This window comes from Sinocyclocheilus anshuiensis, unplaced genomic scaffold, assembly GCF_001515605.1.
Source record: "Sinocyclocheilus anshuiensis isolate Anshui unplaced genomic scaffold, SAMN03320099.WGS_v1.1 scaffold960, whole genome shotgun sequence".
NCBI lineage: Eukaryota > Metazoa > Chordata > Actinopteri > Cypriniformes > Cyprinidae > Sinocyclocheilus > Sinocyclocheilus anshuiensis.
This window is the reverse complement of record NW_015549635.1, coordinates 303,464-321,842: the sequence shown is the minus strand read 5'-3', so window position 1 is coordinate 321,842 and position 18,379 is coordinate 303,464. Positions and strand designations below refer to the sequence as shown.

At 37.4% G+C, this 18,379-nt stretch overlaps 2 protein-coding genes across 2 annotated transcripts; both read left to right on the top strand.

Annotated features, from left to right (window-relative positions):
* Positions 1–926: 926 nt before the first annotated feature.
* Positions 927–4,936, top strand: tmem256 (transmembrane protein 256). Its single transcript, XM_016448735.1, has 4 exons — positions 927–1,066; positions 1,265–1,302; positions 1,908–1,988; positions 4,545–4,936. The coding sequence occupies exons 1-4, from the start codon at positions 985–987 to the stop codon at positions 4,686–4,688; spliced, it is 345 nt and encodes a 114-aa protein (XP_016304221.1). The 5' UTR covers positions 927–984; the 3' UTR covers positions 4,689–4,936.
* Positions 4,937–8,385: 3,449 nt separating this feature from the next.
* Positions 8,386–15,769, top strand: tmem102 (transmembrane protein 102). Its single transcript, XM_016448756.1, has 3 exons — positions 8,386–8,589; positions 9,296–9,507; positions 13,938–15,769. Exons 2-3 carry the CDS (start codon positions 9,306–9,308, stop codon positions 15,296–15,298), a joined length of 1,563 nt encoding a protein of 520 aa, XP_016304242.1. The 5' UTR covers positions 8,386–8,589; positions 9,296–9,305; the 3' UTR covers positions 15,299–15,769.
* The last annotated feature ends 2,610 nt before the right edge of the window (positions 15,770–18,379 follow it).

Sequence of the window (18,379 nt, the reverse complement as noted above, 5' to 3'; positions counted from 1 at the left end):
ATATATATATATATATATATATATTATTAAGGCCTAAGTGTTTCTGTGACCTTGAATGAAAAAGTACACCTTTCCGCAAAGTGTACTATTTTAAACAAAGAACTCTTTATTATTCTATTTTAATTGTTGTACTTACCATATTGCATAATTTGTTGAATCTTAACTAACTCACTGAAGAGCTTTATCGCAACGCTCACGTGACGTGAAACCGTGCCTTTGGACGCCATCTTGGCTCAGCGCTCGTAGTTGCGAGTGGATAGTGGAACAAAAGGTAGACACTTTCATCATGTTCAAGAGAAAGTAGGTCAAGAAAGAAGAAAGTTTGGCAACAGGAAAGAAGACGTTTTAATGTCAAGAATGCGTATTGGACATTGTCTGTTAAATCAGTGTCTGTATAGAATGGGGAAGCATGAAACTGGAAAGTGTGACAAATGTGGTCATGCAGAATCAGTAGAACATGTACTTATAGAGTGTGTTGCATATGAAGGAGCAAGATTTCAACTAATTCAAGCTTTAGGATCATTCGGAATAAATAATTTGTCACTTCAGGTTCTGTTAGGAAATAGCCCAAAGCAATCAAGAATATTTCATGAATTAATAATTTTCTTAAAAGAAACAAGACTGATCAATAGAATTTAGGATACAGGTGTAGTAAATAAAGCAGGAATAATTGGCGTTGTATTATAAAAGGAAAAAAGGAAAAAAGGGAAAGGAAAGGAAAAGAAAAAAAAAAAAGAAAAAATATTATATATATATAAAAATTTTTTTGTTTTTTTTTTTGTTTGTTTTTGGTTATAGTTCTCAAACTTCCAATCATTATGCGCTCCACACTCCTATCCAGTAGGTGGCGGGAATGCACCATTTAAGTTGGTTTGCCAACCGCCATTAAATTTAAAAGAAGAAGAAGAAGAAGAAGAAGAAGATCCGTAATGACATCAGTTTCCTGCATGTGCTTACAGTTGTTCCCTGGTTATTTCAGGAGTCATGAACGCTGCTTCGCTGGTCCAGAGGTTAGCAGGGATTTCTGGAGCTCTTGCTGTCGCAGCAGGTGCATATGGTGCTCACGGTAGGTCTCCTTTCTGATCGATTGTGTTTTATTTGGCTGATGGGTCTCGTCAGGCGATTGCTGCGTTAAGACTACTGTAAATATTACACTACGGGGCACTGGATAGGTCGAACGCGACCGAGCGCACGCCAGTGAGCGTTTTCTGAAAGTTTTATAAAGCTTTTCTGCAACTTTTTCGTGTCTTTCTGTCCTGGGCAGGATTCAGACGCAGCGAAGCGAGTGATTACCAGAGAGAGGTGAGTATATTTGGCTATTTATGTTCTGTTGCTGTGTCACTCTGATCATCTTGACGAAATTATTATCTACAAACTGGTTTGTTTTGTACACAGAGAGGACCTTTGTATGGAAGTCAGTTTCCACCAAATTACAGTAGAAAAAAAATGCTTTGATACATCATAATTATGACATGAAAAGTCAAAACTCTGAAAGAATGTTTGTCATAATTATGACAGACATTTTTACTGTCATAATTATTAGTCAAAATGTCGCCCCTTTATCTTAGTTATGACTTAGTATCATAATTTTGACTTTTTATGTCATGATTATAACTTTTTTTTGTCTCATAGTTATGATGAGTTATCTCATAATGTCAACTTTTTACTTATTTATTTATTGTTTGTTTGTGTGTGTGGTGGAAATTGGCTTCCATAGTATGGGGTTGGGAGTAATAGACCAAGTTTTTCACTATGTAACTTACATTATTGATATTTAAAACAGAGGAAACCTTCTGAATGTCATGCATTATTCATATTTATTTTTTATTATTTAGGACAAGGTGCAACACTTTTAGCCCAAAATTTTAGCCCATGTTGTATTTTTTCCGTTCTTTTTGTCTCTTCAGTTGTATGATACAGCAAACAAGTATCACATCTACCACAGTCTGGCATTGTTAGGAGCCGCTCGCTGTAGAAAACCTGCTCTGGTAAACGCCTCTTATCATTTTTACATTAACATAAACATTTTCAGCTGAAATCGGAGTTATGATAACTACAATGATTAATGATATTGTTCAAATTTAGGCTGATTTCAGGTAAATCCAGTCACCTAGCCTAAATGTCTCAAAGTGTCCCAAATTTATCTGAATTAATTTTTTTACGTTATAACTAGGGCTGCACGATTAATCGAATGCCATTGTAATGCGCATTTTGTTAGTAATGCCGGTTCTGTAATCAGCAGTAGTCGTGTGTTTATTAGTCACATTGAATCAATGAAAGCAGTTGAATCTTCTGTTGTTTATTCAGCTGCAGCGATAGGCATTTTCTGGGTTTCTTCTGCGAGGCGTATTTGGAGTTTTAGCGCGAGAGCGCCCTCTGGCCTTTGGATGGAGATTTACTGCTGATCACAGAACCGTGCTTCACTGAAAGATAGGCATGACAATCGCAGCTTCTGTCGAATCGCGATCTCGATTCCATTTCGATTTATCGTGCAGCCCTAATTATAACCCTTATGTCTACTATATACCTGTCAAATATATGGCTGTTTGCGATATTTTATTGTGATTGGTCAGTGGCAGTATTCTGTGATGTAATATTGTCTAATTATTCTAAATTGTATAAATTAGCAGTTGTCCCAGGCAACCGATTTCCTAATAGCAGTGTTTTATGTCTCTCTGCTTTCTATCCCGCTGTGGTCTCTTGTTTCTCGCATTATTAAATAGTAGATCATTCAAATCAATATATCATGTCGATTTAATCATTTATTTGCTAAGTAGCCTTGTAAAAAGCAGGATAATGCGCTGTCAGCCTCTCATCATAAAATAAATCCTTTTAGGTATGTGGGTGATACAAGCCCCCTGCACTTTGTGCATTGTTAAACTGTAATCTGTCTGTGATAATGAATTATAATGTCATTGTGATAATGTCACTGCAAACCCGTATGCTGTTACATTTTCTGTGAAACAAAAAAAAAAAGAATAATTTCATTACAATTCTTGGATTCTTTAAAATGGCCTTCAGAAGAGAAACATGCTTTCACCACTTATAATGGTTTAGTTACAGTATCTGGACCATGGCTGCATTTGAAATCGCATATTCTCTGAGTAGGTACTTAAAGTAAGTAATTACTCCACGACTGCTAAAAAAATGTTCTATATGGTAGGGCTGCGCAATATATCGAAATATCACAAATGTACATATCGCAATATGCATATCGCTACAGCTTGCATTATTTGGGGCCATGAACAAAAGACAAAGAGAAAATCACTCACTGCTCTTACCTAAATAACTTTTGTAGCTTAAATAAGAATCAGTGCATATTGAATTCAAAGAGTAAATACTACGCAGTGTTTTATTTTTCCTTTTTATTATTCAGTTCCTAAACTCGTGTTAAAATGATTACACTAATGTTAAAATTACATTTTTATGTAATGCTTGAGTAAAACACTACCTTTCACTTTCAGAAGTTGTTGTAGGGGTGCTTTCTTATTAGAATCAGAATAAGCTTTATTCACCACTTAAGTGTGCGCAAACACAAGGAATTTGTTGTGGTTTTACAGGAACTCTTGATACATACATACAAATAACCATATATATATATATATATGACACAAGATAGTTATAGAAGTTCACAGAACTGACTCAACAACAGCTGAGTAAAACGGTTTCATCTGAGCATGTGGCACTTTAAGCATTATCGTATTGTATATCGCATCTTTCTTTAATATCGCACAGCCCTACTATATGGTATGAATGTGTGTAGTGTCAATGTAATCCAAACATACTATTTTACTATATATTTATATATTAAGCAATACATTATATATTAGAATATATAATATTATATCACCCGCCAGCATCAGTTGAGTCACTTTACTGCCATTCACAAATCCTTTCCCATGGCCTCGTGGCGGGATAGTAAAGTGTCCATCGGAGGTGTACTTCAGAATCTCACCAGAACGAGTTATTTTTCGGGGTAATTTTTGAGGGTATTTTTCACCTACTGTTTTGTGAATACTGTGAATTTGGACATACATCTCTTTTCACAAACTGTTAGTCGCCTACTATATAGTGAAGTATGTGATTTCAGATGCAGCCCATGTTAATCTGCCACTCTTTTGGGTTGAATGTCAGTAACGTCATCAAATGTCACTGATTTGTGACAGTATCTAATGACTGAACATCACTGATATCAAACCTGACACCTGGAACCCTATTTAATTTCCATGTCTGCATGTATTATCAATCTATCCTGTTTTATCAATTTCCATGTCTAAATTCACACAACAAACCCATTCTTCTTTTAATCATTGTCAGGTTGAATAACATACCAAGTGAATGAATATAGTAGAAGAATGATACTCATTATGCTCTATTTCTACCATTTACTTGATGACCTCCATAGAACAGAATGTCTGTTGGTTTGGAATTAACTGAATAAAGCACCAAAGCTTAAGTAGAGTTTATATTGAGAACTGAATGACTTCGATAAGGAACAAATCAGTTGCAATCACATAAATTAACGCACTACTTTTTTCGTTAAGGCAGGTGCAGTCCTCCTCGCTGGCATGGGCTGCTTTTGTGGTCCCCTCTACCACCAGGCCTTAACCAATGACCCCAGCTTCAGCAAGCTGGCGCCAATTGGAGGCTCATTGCTCATCGTTGGCTGGGCTGCGATGGCTCTTTGAACTTTGACCCCATTTGGCAATTTGGCAGACCTTGACCCTGTGATTTCAACGTTCTCAGAGATTGTTCCGTTTTGTCATTTAAACAAGAAAAGAAGAGCCACAGGGGGGATGAAGAAGAGAGGGGTGGAGAATTTCACATTTTATCTAACCCCATTTTTAGTCATGTCTGGAAAGTGATGATAAGGCTTTGGGATCAAACATAATTCTTTTTTTTTTTCACACTGTCACAGGCATCTTTATTTTGTCAGCATAGGAAAAAAAAATTTTGAGCCGTTTTGTCATTTAAACAAGAAAAGAAGAGCCACAGGGGGGATGAAGAAGAGAGGGGTGGAGAATTTCACATTTTATCTAACCCCATTTTTAGTCATGTCTGGAAAGTGATGATAAGGCTTTGGGATCAAACATAATTCTTTTTTTTTTCACACTGTCACAGGCATCTTTATTTTGTCAGCATAGGAAAAAAAACTTTTGAGAAGGTTTCGTTTATGGCTTATTGCCGAGAGTGAATGAGTCACACTCTGGGTTTGTTCATGTTTTGAAAGTGTATGGACGTACTTTTCCTTTGTTTGAAAAAATAAAGCTGTCTGCAAAGTTAATTGCCAGTTTGACCTTCTGATGTTGGAGGAAATATCTCTCTGAACAACTCTCCCAGGTCAACGATCTAAATAGCCTTCAGGCTTTTATCCTGTAAGTATGACAGTACAAAGCATTCCATTATCGGCAAACTCACTTTTAGCTCTTCCAGTGTCCAAACTTATTTTATTCAAATGAATAGTGAAATCCAATGAGGTTCTAATTCCAGGGCCTGTGTCTGTCGGCACATAGCTGGATTGGGGACCTTTGAAAATTGCTTTATAAATCCTCAGGTCAATTTGCAAGGGCAGCTTCATAAGCCAACTCTATTGAGGCGAGAGGCTTCTATTGATGCCGCACATCCCAATAAGGTGATCACACCACTCGTAAAACCCTCATTAACTCGGGCTATTAGCAGAGCCGTGCAAATCAGGGCAAGGCAATCAAACCACTTCAGTCCCCTCCTCACCATGCTGATGGAAGAATAAGACATTTCTCAGTGCTTGTAGAAAGAAATACATTCATATTGGAAGGACTGATCAGTATAAAGGCATTTTCAGTTATGGATGTATAATTGGGTATGATTTTGGTGTCTGTATGGCACCAAACTGAAACCTGTTTTGAAAAGTTTCTTCCTTGTTTCCTCTTCCTCCTCCCTGACATTTCAATAGTGCTGGGAATTCCACCAGTCGCTCATTACTGAAGTCAGATCAGGGTCTCCTCGTTAAATCCATAAAGGCGTATCGCGCCCTGCTTCATGAGGCCGTGTTAAGTGTCTCCTCCCTGGCTCTGTCTGGATAGATGCAGCCAGTAAAAATCAATGTTTAAAGCAACCAATACATTGCAGTGGCCCTGTGGTCATTCGGTCATTAAATTCTCATCGTGCTTGAATGATCTTTCTGTGTTTGAACCAGCATCTAAGGGGCAACGCTGTGGGCAAGCAACTTTTAGCTTGGTTTTGCTTCAATTGGGTAAGAAGCGGTCAGTGGCAGTATTGTTAATTGCGACTCATGGGAGCTTAAGTCTCTCTTTGTCGGCATTCATGTGGCTTAACTTCCTCCCCTGAACACCAACTGACATTTTGCATTTACCCTTAGTGCAAGTTCATTTTCCAGTCTGATTTAGTGCGACCCCGGTTGTCGAAAGCGGCGTTATCTGAAGGTGTGGGATGTTAGGATTTTTTTTTAACTTTGAATGAAATGCCCACACACACTGATATTACTCAAACCCTCTCTTTCCTGCTCCCTTTTTTGAGGTGCCAATCATATCAACACATCCCACAGAAGATTACTAAAACAATTTCAACATGTCAGTCTCTTTTCAACCCCTGCACCAAAATGTGCTGCTTCAAAAGCTGTCACTAAACATTCTTCAATGTTAAAATCTCATTTGAACTGCTGTCCAGCCTTTTTTGGGCCATAAATATGGCCACTGCAGTTTTGTGTGAGAGGCAAGTGGATCTTGTTAGTACAAAAGCTTGATTAAAGAATTGAATACAAAAGAGTTTTGTATTATAAATGAAGATATAATTATATGTGCATTAGATTACAGGGTTCAGTCGTTAATTAGAAGGTGTAGAGCTGTTGGGGATGGTGCAGAGAGAATGATACTGCGGAAGTGAAGAATTAAAAGCACTTCACTGTCTTTGGCCTCCTCCGTTTCTTCTACGGCATCAATTATCTGTGCTGTAAGCCTCTCAGATGCTGCTTCAAAGGGGAGGTATTTCAAGGTGACACCACAGCAGAGGGGGTTGGAATGGGACGGGGAGAGCTGGCGAGGGTTTTGAAAATCTTTTGATCACTTTTCACCTCCTGGAAAAAAGTATTCGAGCCGAGGAGAGGAGGAGTTTAAAAGCTGTCGCGAGTATTTGACTGGAGTCCATGATGTCTGTCTTTTAAAAGCTTGTGTCCTCAAAAGAGTTGCGGTTCTCGGACCTCTTCATGTTGCAGACCAGATCACCAAAACAAAAAATGCGGACCACCTAAAACTCCAGATTTGGGGAAAACATTCAGCAACCTCAAAACAATCATACATTTTTTAAGTGCACAAGTTATACTTCGTTTACTCATTAATCAAATAATTGCAATTCATGTCATATTGTCTTTATACTTGCATTGTGTTGAAAGCCTTTACCTTTTAACAGAAGTAAAAACAAATCCGCATTCAGTTTTATGAAAAATAATGTTATGAAAATGTTGTATCTTTCCCGGGAGTTTCTCCTCACGATCACCTTTATCTTGCTCTCTGAAGATTCCAAGACTGTATTAAAGCTGCTTTTGAACAATATTTGTTATGAAAATCCCATAAAGATACAACTTCAATTTTTATTTTTTATTTTTTTTAAGTCGTCTCATATTGTCGCCAAGGCTGCATTGATTAAAAATACTATAACACTCAGTAATATTTTTTTTAACAATTTAAAACCGCTGTTTTCTATCTCTATGTATTTAAAAATTTATTTCTGTGATGGCAACATTGAATTTTCAGTCCTCAGTGTCACGTGGTTCTTCAGAAATCATTCTAATGCTGATTTGGTGTGCAAAAACCTCTTTTGTTATCAATGTTAAAAACAATTATGCTGCTTCTTTTTTGTGGAAACTGATTCATTTTGTTCTTTGATTGATAGAAAGTTCAGAAGAACAGAATTTATTTGAAATCTTTTGTAACAAATATTTGAATTTTTGACATTTTTGAAAAATACGTTTATACCACTTTTTACATTTGTAACAAACATTTGTTACAAAAGATTTCAAATAAATTCTGCTATATAGCATATATTGTATATATATAGCATATACTGTGCGTATATATATATATATATATATATATATATATATTAGCATATAATATGTGTGTGTGTGTATATATATAATGTGTGTATATATAGCTGCCTTTCAGGAATGGGTGTCCACTTTTTACCAATGATCATTTCTGTCCTTGTTTCAAAATTAAATTAAATTATTATAATAAAATATAGAGATATGTTTATAATAGAATAGAATAAAATAGCAGAACTTAAATATGTAACAGCGTTAAAACAACGTCGATTGTTTATTGTGAGACATAAATCAGTGCACATATAATATAGTATGTATAATTGCACCTAAAGCTCATGGCCTGGATAGATTTGTGTCCCGTTAAAAGCACTACTAATCCCAGGATTCTCGGTGGAGCTCCGTGATTTCCGGGGAAAGTATTGCCAGTGGGAAGGTGCGCGCAGGGGGGGACCTGTTGGAAATGACGCGAGCTGAAATCTTGTTTCAGACAAGAAATCACAACAAACAACCCGGGGTCTAAGGCAGAGTGCGCCGAGCCAGCGGAAAACAGGGTGTGTGTCCACTATAAACAATGAATATCATCGCTGAATCTGGTGAAGTTTAGCTGGTTAGCACGTTAGCTAGTCTGCTCATTTGGGCTGCTTGATCTTCACGCATCTCATGAAAATAATCTATTCCCTCTCATATAATACGTCATGTGGAATTCTTGTTTAGATGACATATTTCAGAGGTGTTGCTACGTTTATAATAATGACCTGTCAAGTAGTTCAGTAGTAATGTCTCGCTAAAGAGACATTAGCTGGCTAATTAACTTAGCTGATTAATCTGCCCACTGACCTATATTCCGCTTCAGCCGCTATGAATAACTAACCTGCGTTTAACTATTTAGGTGGTATTAAAAATTAATCTGAGTTTGAGATGGGGTAATTAGTGGTAAAGTTACTGAGTAAATACGGGTTTTCTGCATCTGCGGTTTAGTGTGCTTATTACTTGATGGCGTAAAACGTTTAAAGGGGTCGTATGATGCTTTTTTTAAAGATCATTCTCGTTGGTTTTGAGACTTTAGTCTTTGCAACTTCAGGGATCTTATCTATGCACAATCAGCTTGTAACACTCCAAAGAGAAAGGAAAACTTGAAATCGCATCATATGACCCCTTTAAAATTAAAATTCATACATTTATTGCGAGTCGTTGATACTCATATTGATACGTGTGATGATTTTGTGACAGTATTGGGAATATTGTGGTTTCTCTCAGGTAATGCTCAATGGAGACGCTCATGAGTGCCGTGGCCCTGCGTGCGCCAGCGACGGTAAAGCGGGGGTCCGAGGTGGACTTCCGCTCGGGCACGACTCTGGAGCAGCTGTCGGCTCAGGTGCAGGAGCTCGTGCAGCTGGAACAGGAGGAGTTCGGAGACCAGACCGCGCTCGAGGTGCACACGGCCAAAGACTTCATCTTTAATATGCTGGGTGAGAATATCACCGTGTACATGCATACATAAATATAATAATGTTAATGCTGTCCTCCAAACATCTTTATATTACTGCTGTAGTTGTTTGAGTAAAGTCAGAACAATAATATCACCTTGTTATACGTTTATTTTCCCATTGATACCCATTTGTTTTCATTGGCCTATTAGGACTATATTCTTGCCAATTGTATTTCCTATTTGTGTCTTAATTTTCTGGTTAAAGTTTTTGTATTACTAAATTTTATGATGACGTTTCTTACTGTGAAGCACTTTGGTCAGTCTTGTGGCTGTTTTTAATGTGCTATATAAATAAAGTAAACAAACTATTTAGGCATGGTCAACTTCATAATGAAGATGAAAGTTGGCACTGTCTTTTCAGAACATAGTCAAAAATTTTTAATTGGTGTGTATTTTCTCTCTCTCTCTCTCACTCACTCACTCACTCACGCACTCTCTCGCTCTCTCACTCTCTCGCTCTCTCTCTCTCTCTCTCTCTCTCTCTCTCTCTCTCACACACACACAAGTCTAAGTAACGGTTTATCTATCTGTATATAATATTAATAACATTTAAAAAAAAAATACTAATAATATATACAACATGCAAATATCTTCAATATTCTTATTCACATTCAGGAAAAGGATGTGAATGAAAAGGAAAATGAATTTTCTAAATATCCCATTTCTGGCCAGAAATTTCAGTTTTTAAGCAAGATTATTGAGATTATTATTGTACTGATAAGCTTCATTTATCCAGGCCTCTGTTTCAGAGCTTGGGCCACGTGAAGCTGTTTGTCCAGCAGATGTCTCTAGTTCCCCTTGTTTGTTTTCCCCCCTCAGTACATCACACCAGACCTCCCCCAACACCCATTTCTTGCCCTCCCCTGCCACAGTGTAAACACAATAAATGTCATCCTTTTTGTATGACATAAGTGAGGGAGAGACAGATTTGCAGAACTGTATTGTTCTTTAAAAACATCACTGAAGCTGCTTCACATAATCCTGTCAAATGCTGGAAAAATTATCTTTTTCTCTCATTCAGTTTTTCCTCCCTGACCTGCTGTTTTTTTTAGCCATAGCCTCCTCTCTTCTCCACTCTTCTGTTTTTGTTTCACATGTTGCATTGTTACCTGTGAATGATACAGTACTTGGATTTACTTTTGGACCTTTGTTTACTGACAAGGTTGAATTATTTATTTTTCCTCCCAGTGTAACTCTTGTGTTTCTTTTTGTCTGCCTCCTGTTGCTTTCATTTCCCTTTTCCTCTCGTCTTTAACCCCTTGATGTTCAGCCAAAAGCCTACTTATTATTCTTGCTTGCTGTTTCCATCTCTTGCTCACTAAAAATATGCAGACATTTTCAAAGCAACATCCATCACACACCTACTGAGAGTGATGGGTAGAAAGCTTTTTATTTTTATGCTAGGTAGGGTGCTCCTTAGCATTCATTTAGAAAATTCTGCCTCGTTATGTATGAATGAAAAACTGATGATCTAGTTTTGGTGACCCTTACCTGTCCATCAGGGTTTAGATTTTAATTCACTTCAGAAGACCTGAATAGATACATGTAAAGCATGTGCCTTGATTTAAATTGGCATTGTTGTTTGCTTCCTTTAGCAATCATCATGATTTCTATTTTCACGCTTCCATGACCTGCATACATTAACATACCGTCTGCGTGCCAGCCTCTAGACTCACTACAATCCTGCAAACGTGTTTCTCCCAGAGGAGCTAATTAAAATCGGAACAGTGTTAAAAATGTAAATGGCAAAAGAGATCATTGTTATTGTAGAAAAAAAAAACATTCAGCTTTGTTGTCCTGGAGTGAAGGTCACAGGGTCCCCGCAACAAACACCATAAACAATTTTTAAATTGTAAATATTTGTATTGTTCTTTTCGTGTAGTCGTGTTGGTTTTCGCTAACTTTTTTTTTCTTCCTTCATCAGAACAAATTAAAATGTAATAAATTTACTATTTATCAGGGAACATTTTGTTAAAGGCGTCATATGATGCTATTTTCAAAGATAATTATTTATTTATATATATATATATATATATATATGTGTTAGCATGCTTTAAAAAAAAAAACACATTTTCATTGTAGCTCCTCTGTGCCCAGTCTTTCTAAAATATGTTGATTTCTACAAAGCCCCTCCTTATGAAAAGCGCAGTGTGCTCTGATTGGCCAGCCGACCCAGTGCATTGTCATTGGATGAACATCAGATCTCAAAATTGTACCAGAAATGTAATGCATAATTTTCATTAAAATAAAGTATATTTATAATGCAATGCCTTTATCACTGCTTAAATAATATGAAATATGTTGCGGGCCTTATTCTGTGTAAGAAGCCAGATCATCTCACAGAAGGATTTATTTCAAACACTCGACTGACGTTATGAAGTGAGTTTGGAGTAAAAATATGTTATTAAATGTGGTATTTTCACATGCTTTCAGATGGAGCAGCATTTACTACACAGAGCCGTAGTTCACTGAGAAGCTATGCAAACAGCTGTCATTATGGCGAACGATTTCTTCGATTTCAGAATCACACAATAAAATCGTCTGGGTTTTTTTTTTTTTGCGTAACTTGTCAGTGAACTACGGCTATGTGTTGTAAATTCTGCTCCATCTGAAAGCACGTGATGATGATTTCCTGCTGATTACAGAACCGACTTTTTTAACAAAATGCACATGACAAGCGCATTCGATTAATCGTGCAGCCCTAAATGGGATCCAAGGTTGTTCATCCATCATACAGTATACACACATTAATGATAATGTATATGTGCTTGGACAGACAGATTACATTGCATCATTATCATGCATCATCACTGTGCATCTTGTGTTATTTAAATCCGTAATGTTACAGTTATTTAAGTTAAACATCACAAATGTCAAATGAATGAGTTCAAAGTCTTAGGCCTATGTGTAACTCATGCTTTGACAGCAGTGCATGCTGGGCTCTGATATGTGACTAGTACACATGTATGCTAACCAGCTTCCCTTTGGCATCTGTCATGGAGAGTGATGCTTCGTATTGAAGGCATTAGTTTTTTTTGTTTTGTTTTCAAGTGGTCAATGTTGAACGTATGAGGGAGTGATGAGTGAAATGCACCAGGTGCTGTTGGCTTCTGCTTTATGGACTAATGAACGTAACAAATTCATTTGTATAAACAAACTAGTAATTAAAGTCGTTGCTGCTTGTGTTGGACAGCATGAATTTAACACCCCCAGCACGAGGACAGTTCTTTTCCTTATTTCTCTAGTGAATGATTGTCTTCAGATTATGGGTCATTAAAGCACGATTAAGTAACACATCCATATAGCAGCTATACTTGCAGTATTCAGTAATTGTCGTCCTCTCAAAGCATCCTTTTCATTACAGTGGTTTGAAATGAAATAAAATTAGTTTGTGGTAAATAATCCTAAATAAATATGTGTAGACAAGTTTCTGCCATTCATAAAATATTAAAAGGCAAGATGGTCATTTTAAAGAATTATAGAGCTGGGTTACATCTGAAAAGGAGAGCAATGGCTTGAATTGAAAAGCAGAATTGAGGGAGACTATTAATGTATTTCTACAAAAATTATCTGTAATGTTTGTTCTACAGCCTTATATTCTTACAGATTTAAAAGTATGAAATTTATCTAAATGCCAGGAATTTTCTTTAAATTGAGTCCTGCTCATAATCAGTTGTGTGCCATTGGGCTGCACATTTGAATGTTTCTGCCCTTCATTTCACCTCTGGCCATTTAGCAAGACACAAACAGGTCAGGAAGTTCGGCCAGGTGATGCTTTTCCTCATTAGTAGGGTGAAGATTATTATTAGTGCACTTTCCTTGGGAGCAATAATGTAAGAAAATATTTTCTTCATATATTTTGGCAGTTGGTTAAAAGAAGAACTTATAAGACGCTGTAAGTCACTAATAATTTTTTTTTTCAGAATTTTCCAGCAGTAAGGGATAGTTCACTCAAAAATTACAATTGTCATCATTTACTCACTCTCAAGTTGTTCCAAACCTGTATGAGTTTCTTTCTTCTGTTAAACACAGAAGAAGATATTTTGAAGAAAGTTGGTAACCAAACAATTGTTGGTAGCCATCGACTTCCATAGTATGGCAAAAAAAAATGTCAATGAGTCAATGGCTACCAGTAACTGTTTGTTACCAGCATTCTTCAAGATATCATCTTTTGTGTTCAACAGAAGAAAGAAACTCAAAGAGGTTTGGAACAACATGCAAACAACATAATAAATGATGAAAATTTTTTTTTTGTTTTTGTTTACTGTCCCTTTAATTTGTTTAGACGTATGATAACATTGCCCTCTCCTCTCACTCCTTCGCATTCAATGTCTACCTACCCTTTCATTTGTCTTTTTAAAGACAGGTGATATTACCTCTTTTTGTCATGAATATTCTTCATCTTCACAGGCCTGGTGCAGAAGGTAGACAAGCGACTGCCGGTTGCCAATGAATACCTGCTGCTATCAGGTGGGGCCAGGGAAGGTGTTCTTGACCTTAACCCAGAGGACCTAGGTGACTACGCCAAAGGTGTTGACTTTGATTTGGACTTCACTCTTCTGGTGCCTGCTCTTAAACTGCATGACCGCAATCAGCCCATGACACTGGACATGCGGCATTCCCCACCGTGCCATTCGTGGCTGAGTCTTCGCCTCTGCGATCCTGCAATGCAGACGCGTTGGAGTATCTGCTGTCAAGACGAGGAAAATAGAGACAAAGATGTGGAAGATGAGGAGGAAGAAAATGATGCAGTACGAGGCTCAATCCCATCCCTGCAGCCTCCTCAGTCATTAGATGGATGTTACTTCTCTCCGTTGTTGGTTACTGACTGGTTCTGGAGTGTAGTTGGAACGGCGGTGGAAGAGTTGCGGCGAAATCCTCAAAGAGGGATTCCTGTTCCTGATCGTGTGGAGCGGAATGGTCCACTAACGACGCTGATTCTCAGTGCAGGAACTAGCCGTATCCTTTACGACTTGCTTCCAGTGGTGTCATTTCGCGGCTGGCCGGCTGTCGCACAGAGCTGGCTCACGACCAACCATTTCTGGGATGGCAAAATAACTGAGGAGGAGGCCATCAGCGGATTCTACTTGCTTCCTTGTTGTTCTCCAGCTGCCAGCCCCTCAACCAGACCTGACCGCGAATGGAGACTTGCCTTCTCCCGCAGTGAGGTTCAGCTAAAGAAATGCGTGCCCTACCCAATGGCACAAGCCTTCCAAGCAGCTAAAGCTGTACTGTCAAGACTATTAGCTCGCCCTCGCACTGGCCTTAGCCTCTACCACCTACGTACCTTGATGTTTTGGGCTTGTGATCGCTTGCCTACGACCTACCTTAGCTGTCCAGATCACGAGACTCCTGCACGGATGTTCCTTGGTCTACTTGATGACTTGGCTCACTGCATTCTGGGCAAAAACAGTCCTAATTACTTCCTCCCCCAGTGCAACATGCTGGAGCACCTCACGGACAGCGCTGCCCTGCTAGTGGCACGAAAACTTGCACATTTACGTTCCGATCCCGCAGAGCACTTAAGAGTAGCTTTGGAGCAGGCACAACAGGCATGCCAGCTCAAACGTGAGGCCGCAGTAGCTGCGAGCAATGGCCATGGGATATCATCACCTAGCCATGGATATGGTGCAGGATCACCACAGGATGATCGGCTAGCACAGCGTCTACAACAGCTGGTGACAGAAAACCCTGGCAAGTCTATTTCAGTCTTCCTCAACCCAGATGACGTTACACGCCCGCATTTCCGCATTGACGACAAGTTCTACTAAGTGGACTGAGCTGGTTTACATGCTGCCCAGGGTGTAAATGACATAAACCCTATACGACAGAACTTACAGAGGACATAGTCATGTCACTTTGCTACTGTATCACACCAAATAGTAAAATTGAGTCTCCACAGAGGGTTTTCTTCCCTCTGTTTGGCTCAACCAGGCTGACTACAATCAAAGCACTTGCTTGACACTCCAATGAGGGATTGTATGAGTTTCACAGGTGTCACAAATGTCAGGGAGAACAAAAGTAAGCGGGCAAGGATAGATTTTAGTTATGCGACTCATATAAAATCGAAATTCAATTGCATTCAAAGGAAATCCCCATTGGCAGACTGCACATCAAGTAGACTTTATTCAGTGATACTATTCTGTAGAGTTCAAATACTTTTTTTTTTACCTGCTACTCAATACTACTGAGAAAGGAAACTACTATTTTCTGCTGTATTCCACAATGAATCCCGAGGGCAGTAGAACTGGAAAACCAACTAGGCCAAGGTACATTATGATGAAATCGAATGTAATTTTTTTTGTGTGTACAGTGGGTACGGAAAGTATTCAGACCCCCTTCAATTTTTCACTTTTTTATATTGCAGCCATTTGCTAAAATCATTTAAATGGCTGCAATATAACAAAGAGTGAAAAATTGAAGGGGGTCTGAATACTTTCCGTACCCACTGTATGTGTGGAGAAGTTTGCGACTGTTGATCACATAATCTTCTCTTTCTTTAGTCCGTCAGTTACCCTGCTTGCTCCCTTTCTCAGGTACTTTTTCTTTTTTCTTTTAACTGGCGAGTCTTGAGTTGTTCTACAGTCAAAAATAACAAAAGCAGAAAGAGAGAAAAAGGCAAGGAATAACTTGCAAATCTAGGCCTTGTCCTTTATGTATCAGAAGCTGTTGTACAGCCCACAGAAACTATTATTTGAAACCAATGCTGTTTGAAGCTATTTTTGTTGATTTTTTTTTTTTTTAGGTTAAGTTAAATGCAGATGGTGCTGTATCAAGTTTCAGAGACTATTTTAGATTAGTTGGAAAATGATAGGTTGAACTGACGACACTGATTGATGCAGATTTAGTATCTTCTTGGTTCCTGATTGGATTCTAAGCTGCACATAAATAAGCAGTATGTGTTAGTGTTATTCTAAGGGCTTTTCTTTGTCAGTCATTGTTGCATATGTCTGGGTAAAATGGAATATGAAAGATGCTTTGGAATGTGGGATTTTGTGGTGATAGGTTTGCCAGCACTGTTTGAACTGGAATAATAGAAAGACCGATCTAGAGCGGGCAACAGAGGTTTAGAGAAAGGATAGAAGGAACATGTAAAGATACAGAGGAATGCATCTCCATGTCTTTTGTGCTTGTGAAAGGGTCCTACAGTATCTCACTCTTGCAGATTTGCACATGGTACAGGTTGGCTATTATACATAATATCTGCTGTATGCCAAGGAAAAGACACCAAAGAGAGTTTAAATTGCCGATTGCTTAGATTAAATGTCATAAAGGAAAACGGATTTATCTCTATTGTATATTGTGAGGGTTTGACACTGTATACCTTAAAAGGCCTATTTAGTGGGTTTAAAAATTGTAAAATGCTTGAATCAATATTTGTAATGCTATTTTAAATTGTTTTTTTCTGCATATGTTATAAACTGTTGTTTAGCACAATGTTGGATATCAAATGAACAGTGGTACTATGCAATATTTCATAATCATCTCTATGAATGTGATATTAGGGCCTGCCATGCCTGTGATAATTACCAAGAGTGTTTTATACAATGATTTCATTGGAAAAAAAAAAATAATGTTCACATTTCAGGTGAAATATCTGAAGGAAACCAAAGCACATTCATTTTCCTTCCCACCTTTTTAATGATGTGGTCCCAATTGTCTTTATCTGATGGCATAGTCCCTTAGGTCATGCTGTTGTGTAAAAAAAAGTATATGTGTGTGTGTGTGTGTGTGTGTGTATGTATGTATATGTATGTATATATATATATGTGTATGTATGTATATGTATGTATATATATATATATATGTGTATGTATATATTTATGTATATATATGTATATGTATATATATGTATATATATATATATGTATATGTATATATATGTGTATATATATATATATAATTTTTTTTTTTTTGGCCTCAAGCAGAAAAGAAAATATGAATGTAAGCAACATATTTTACCTCTTGAATTAATCTGGTCATCAAATCAAATTCCCTGAATGGAAATGGAACAATGCATACTGTATTTACATTGTACCAAATATTTATATATTTCATATAATTTCATTAATGTGCCTCCCTCTTATTTTCTTTTGTGTAATTATGTGTAATGATGCTGGTCATAGCATGAAATAAAACATTACATCTATGAGGATTTGTACTGTTTATACTTGACTTGGTCATCTGAAATCTCAAAGATATTATCTATTCTCTAAAGACAAGATTTCTGTCAGGTTAAATGTATTTCTCGATAGGAGCTTTTAAGTATGCCAAACTCCAGGTATCACCCCTAAAAACAAAGTGCATTTGTGCTTCATGATTCGTATTAGTGGAAGAAAACATACAAAATAATATTTAGAATTAAAAGGCAGGATAATCCTACAAAAAGTCTCAGATTTTGTACTCTGTGCAGTTCGATATTGGTCCATCAGAGGATGCCATTTAACTACAAAGTGTTAGCTTGAACTGTAACCGTTCTTTCTGTACCCATTCTATATGTCACTGTAACTGCCATATCTCTGCTCAGTCTCACAAAACATTATTCTGTATTAGTACATAGACATATACACACTGGAGTCCAATGTTTATTTTTATTAATTTTTTTCATTTAAGCTTGAAAATAAACTTTTAGGATTTAGAAAAAGTGAAAACCAAGATAAGCTATGATATAAAATGCAGAAGAAAGAAGATTCTGCACAAATTCTGCATCACTAATCAGAGGTAGTTTGTGGTGTTTACCATGTTAAAGGGGTCATATGATGCTTTTTTAAAGATCATTATTTTGTGTATTTGGTGTAACAGAATATGTTGACATGCTTTAATGTTCAAAAAACACATTATTTTTCAAATAC

What these genes read in the sequence shown, in the direction of transcription:
- tmem102 (XM_016448756.1), top strand. Translation starts at nt 9,306, where the DNA reads ATGGAGACGCTCATGAGTGCCGTGGCCCTGCGTGCGCCAGCGACGGTA. An exon ending in CTTCATCTTTAATATGCTGG is followed by an intron (nt 9,508 to 13,937) that starts GTGAGAATATCA and finishes TCATCTTCACAG; the next exon opens with GCCTGGTGCAGAAGGTAGAC.
- tmem256 (XM_016448735.1), top strand. Translation starts at nt 985, where the DNA reads ATGAACGCTGCTTCGCTGGTCCAGAGGTTAGCAGGGATTTCTGGAGCT. An exon ending in AGGTGCATATGGTGCTCACG is followed by an intron (nt 1,067 to 1,264) that starts GTAGGTCTCCTT and finishes TGTCCTGGGCAG; the next exon opens with GATTCAGACGCAGCGAAGCG. An exon ending in CGAGTGATTACCAGAGAGAG is followed by an intron (nt 1,303 to 1,907) that starts GTGAGTATATTT and finishes TTGTCTCTTCAG; the next exon opens with TTGTATGATACAGCAAACAA.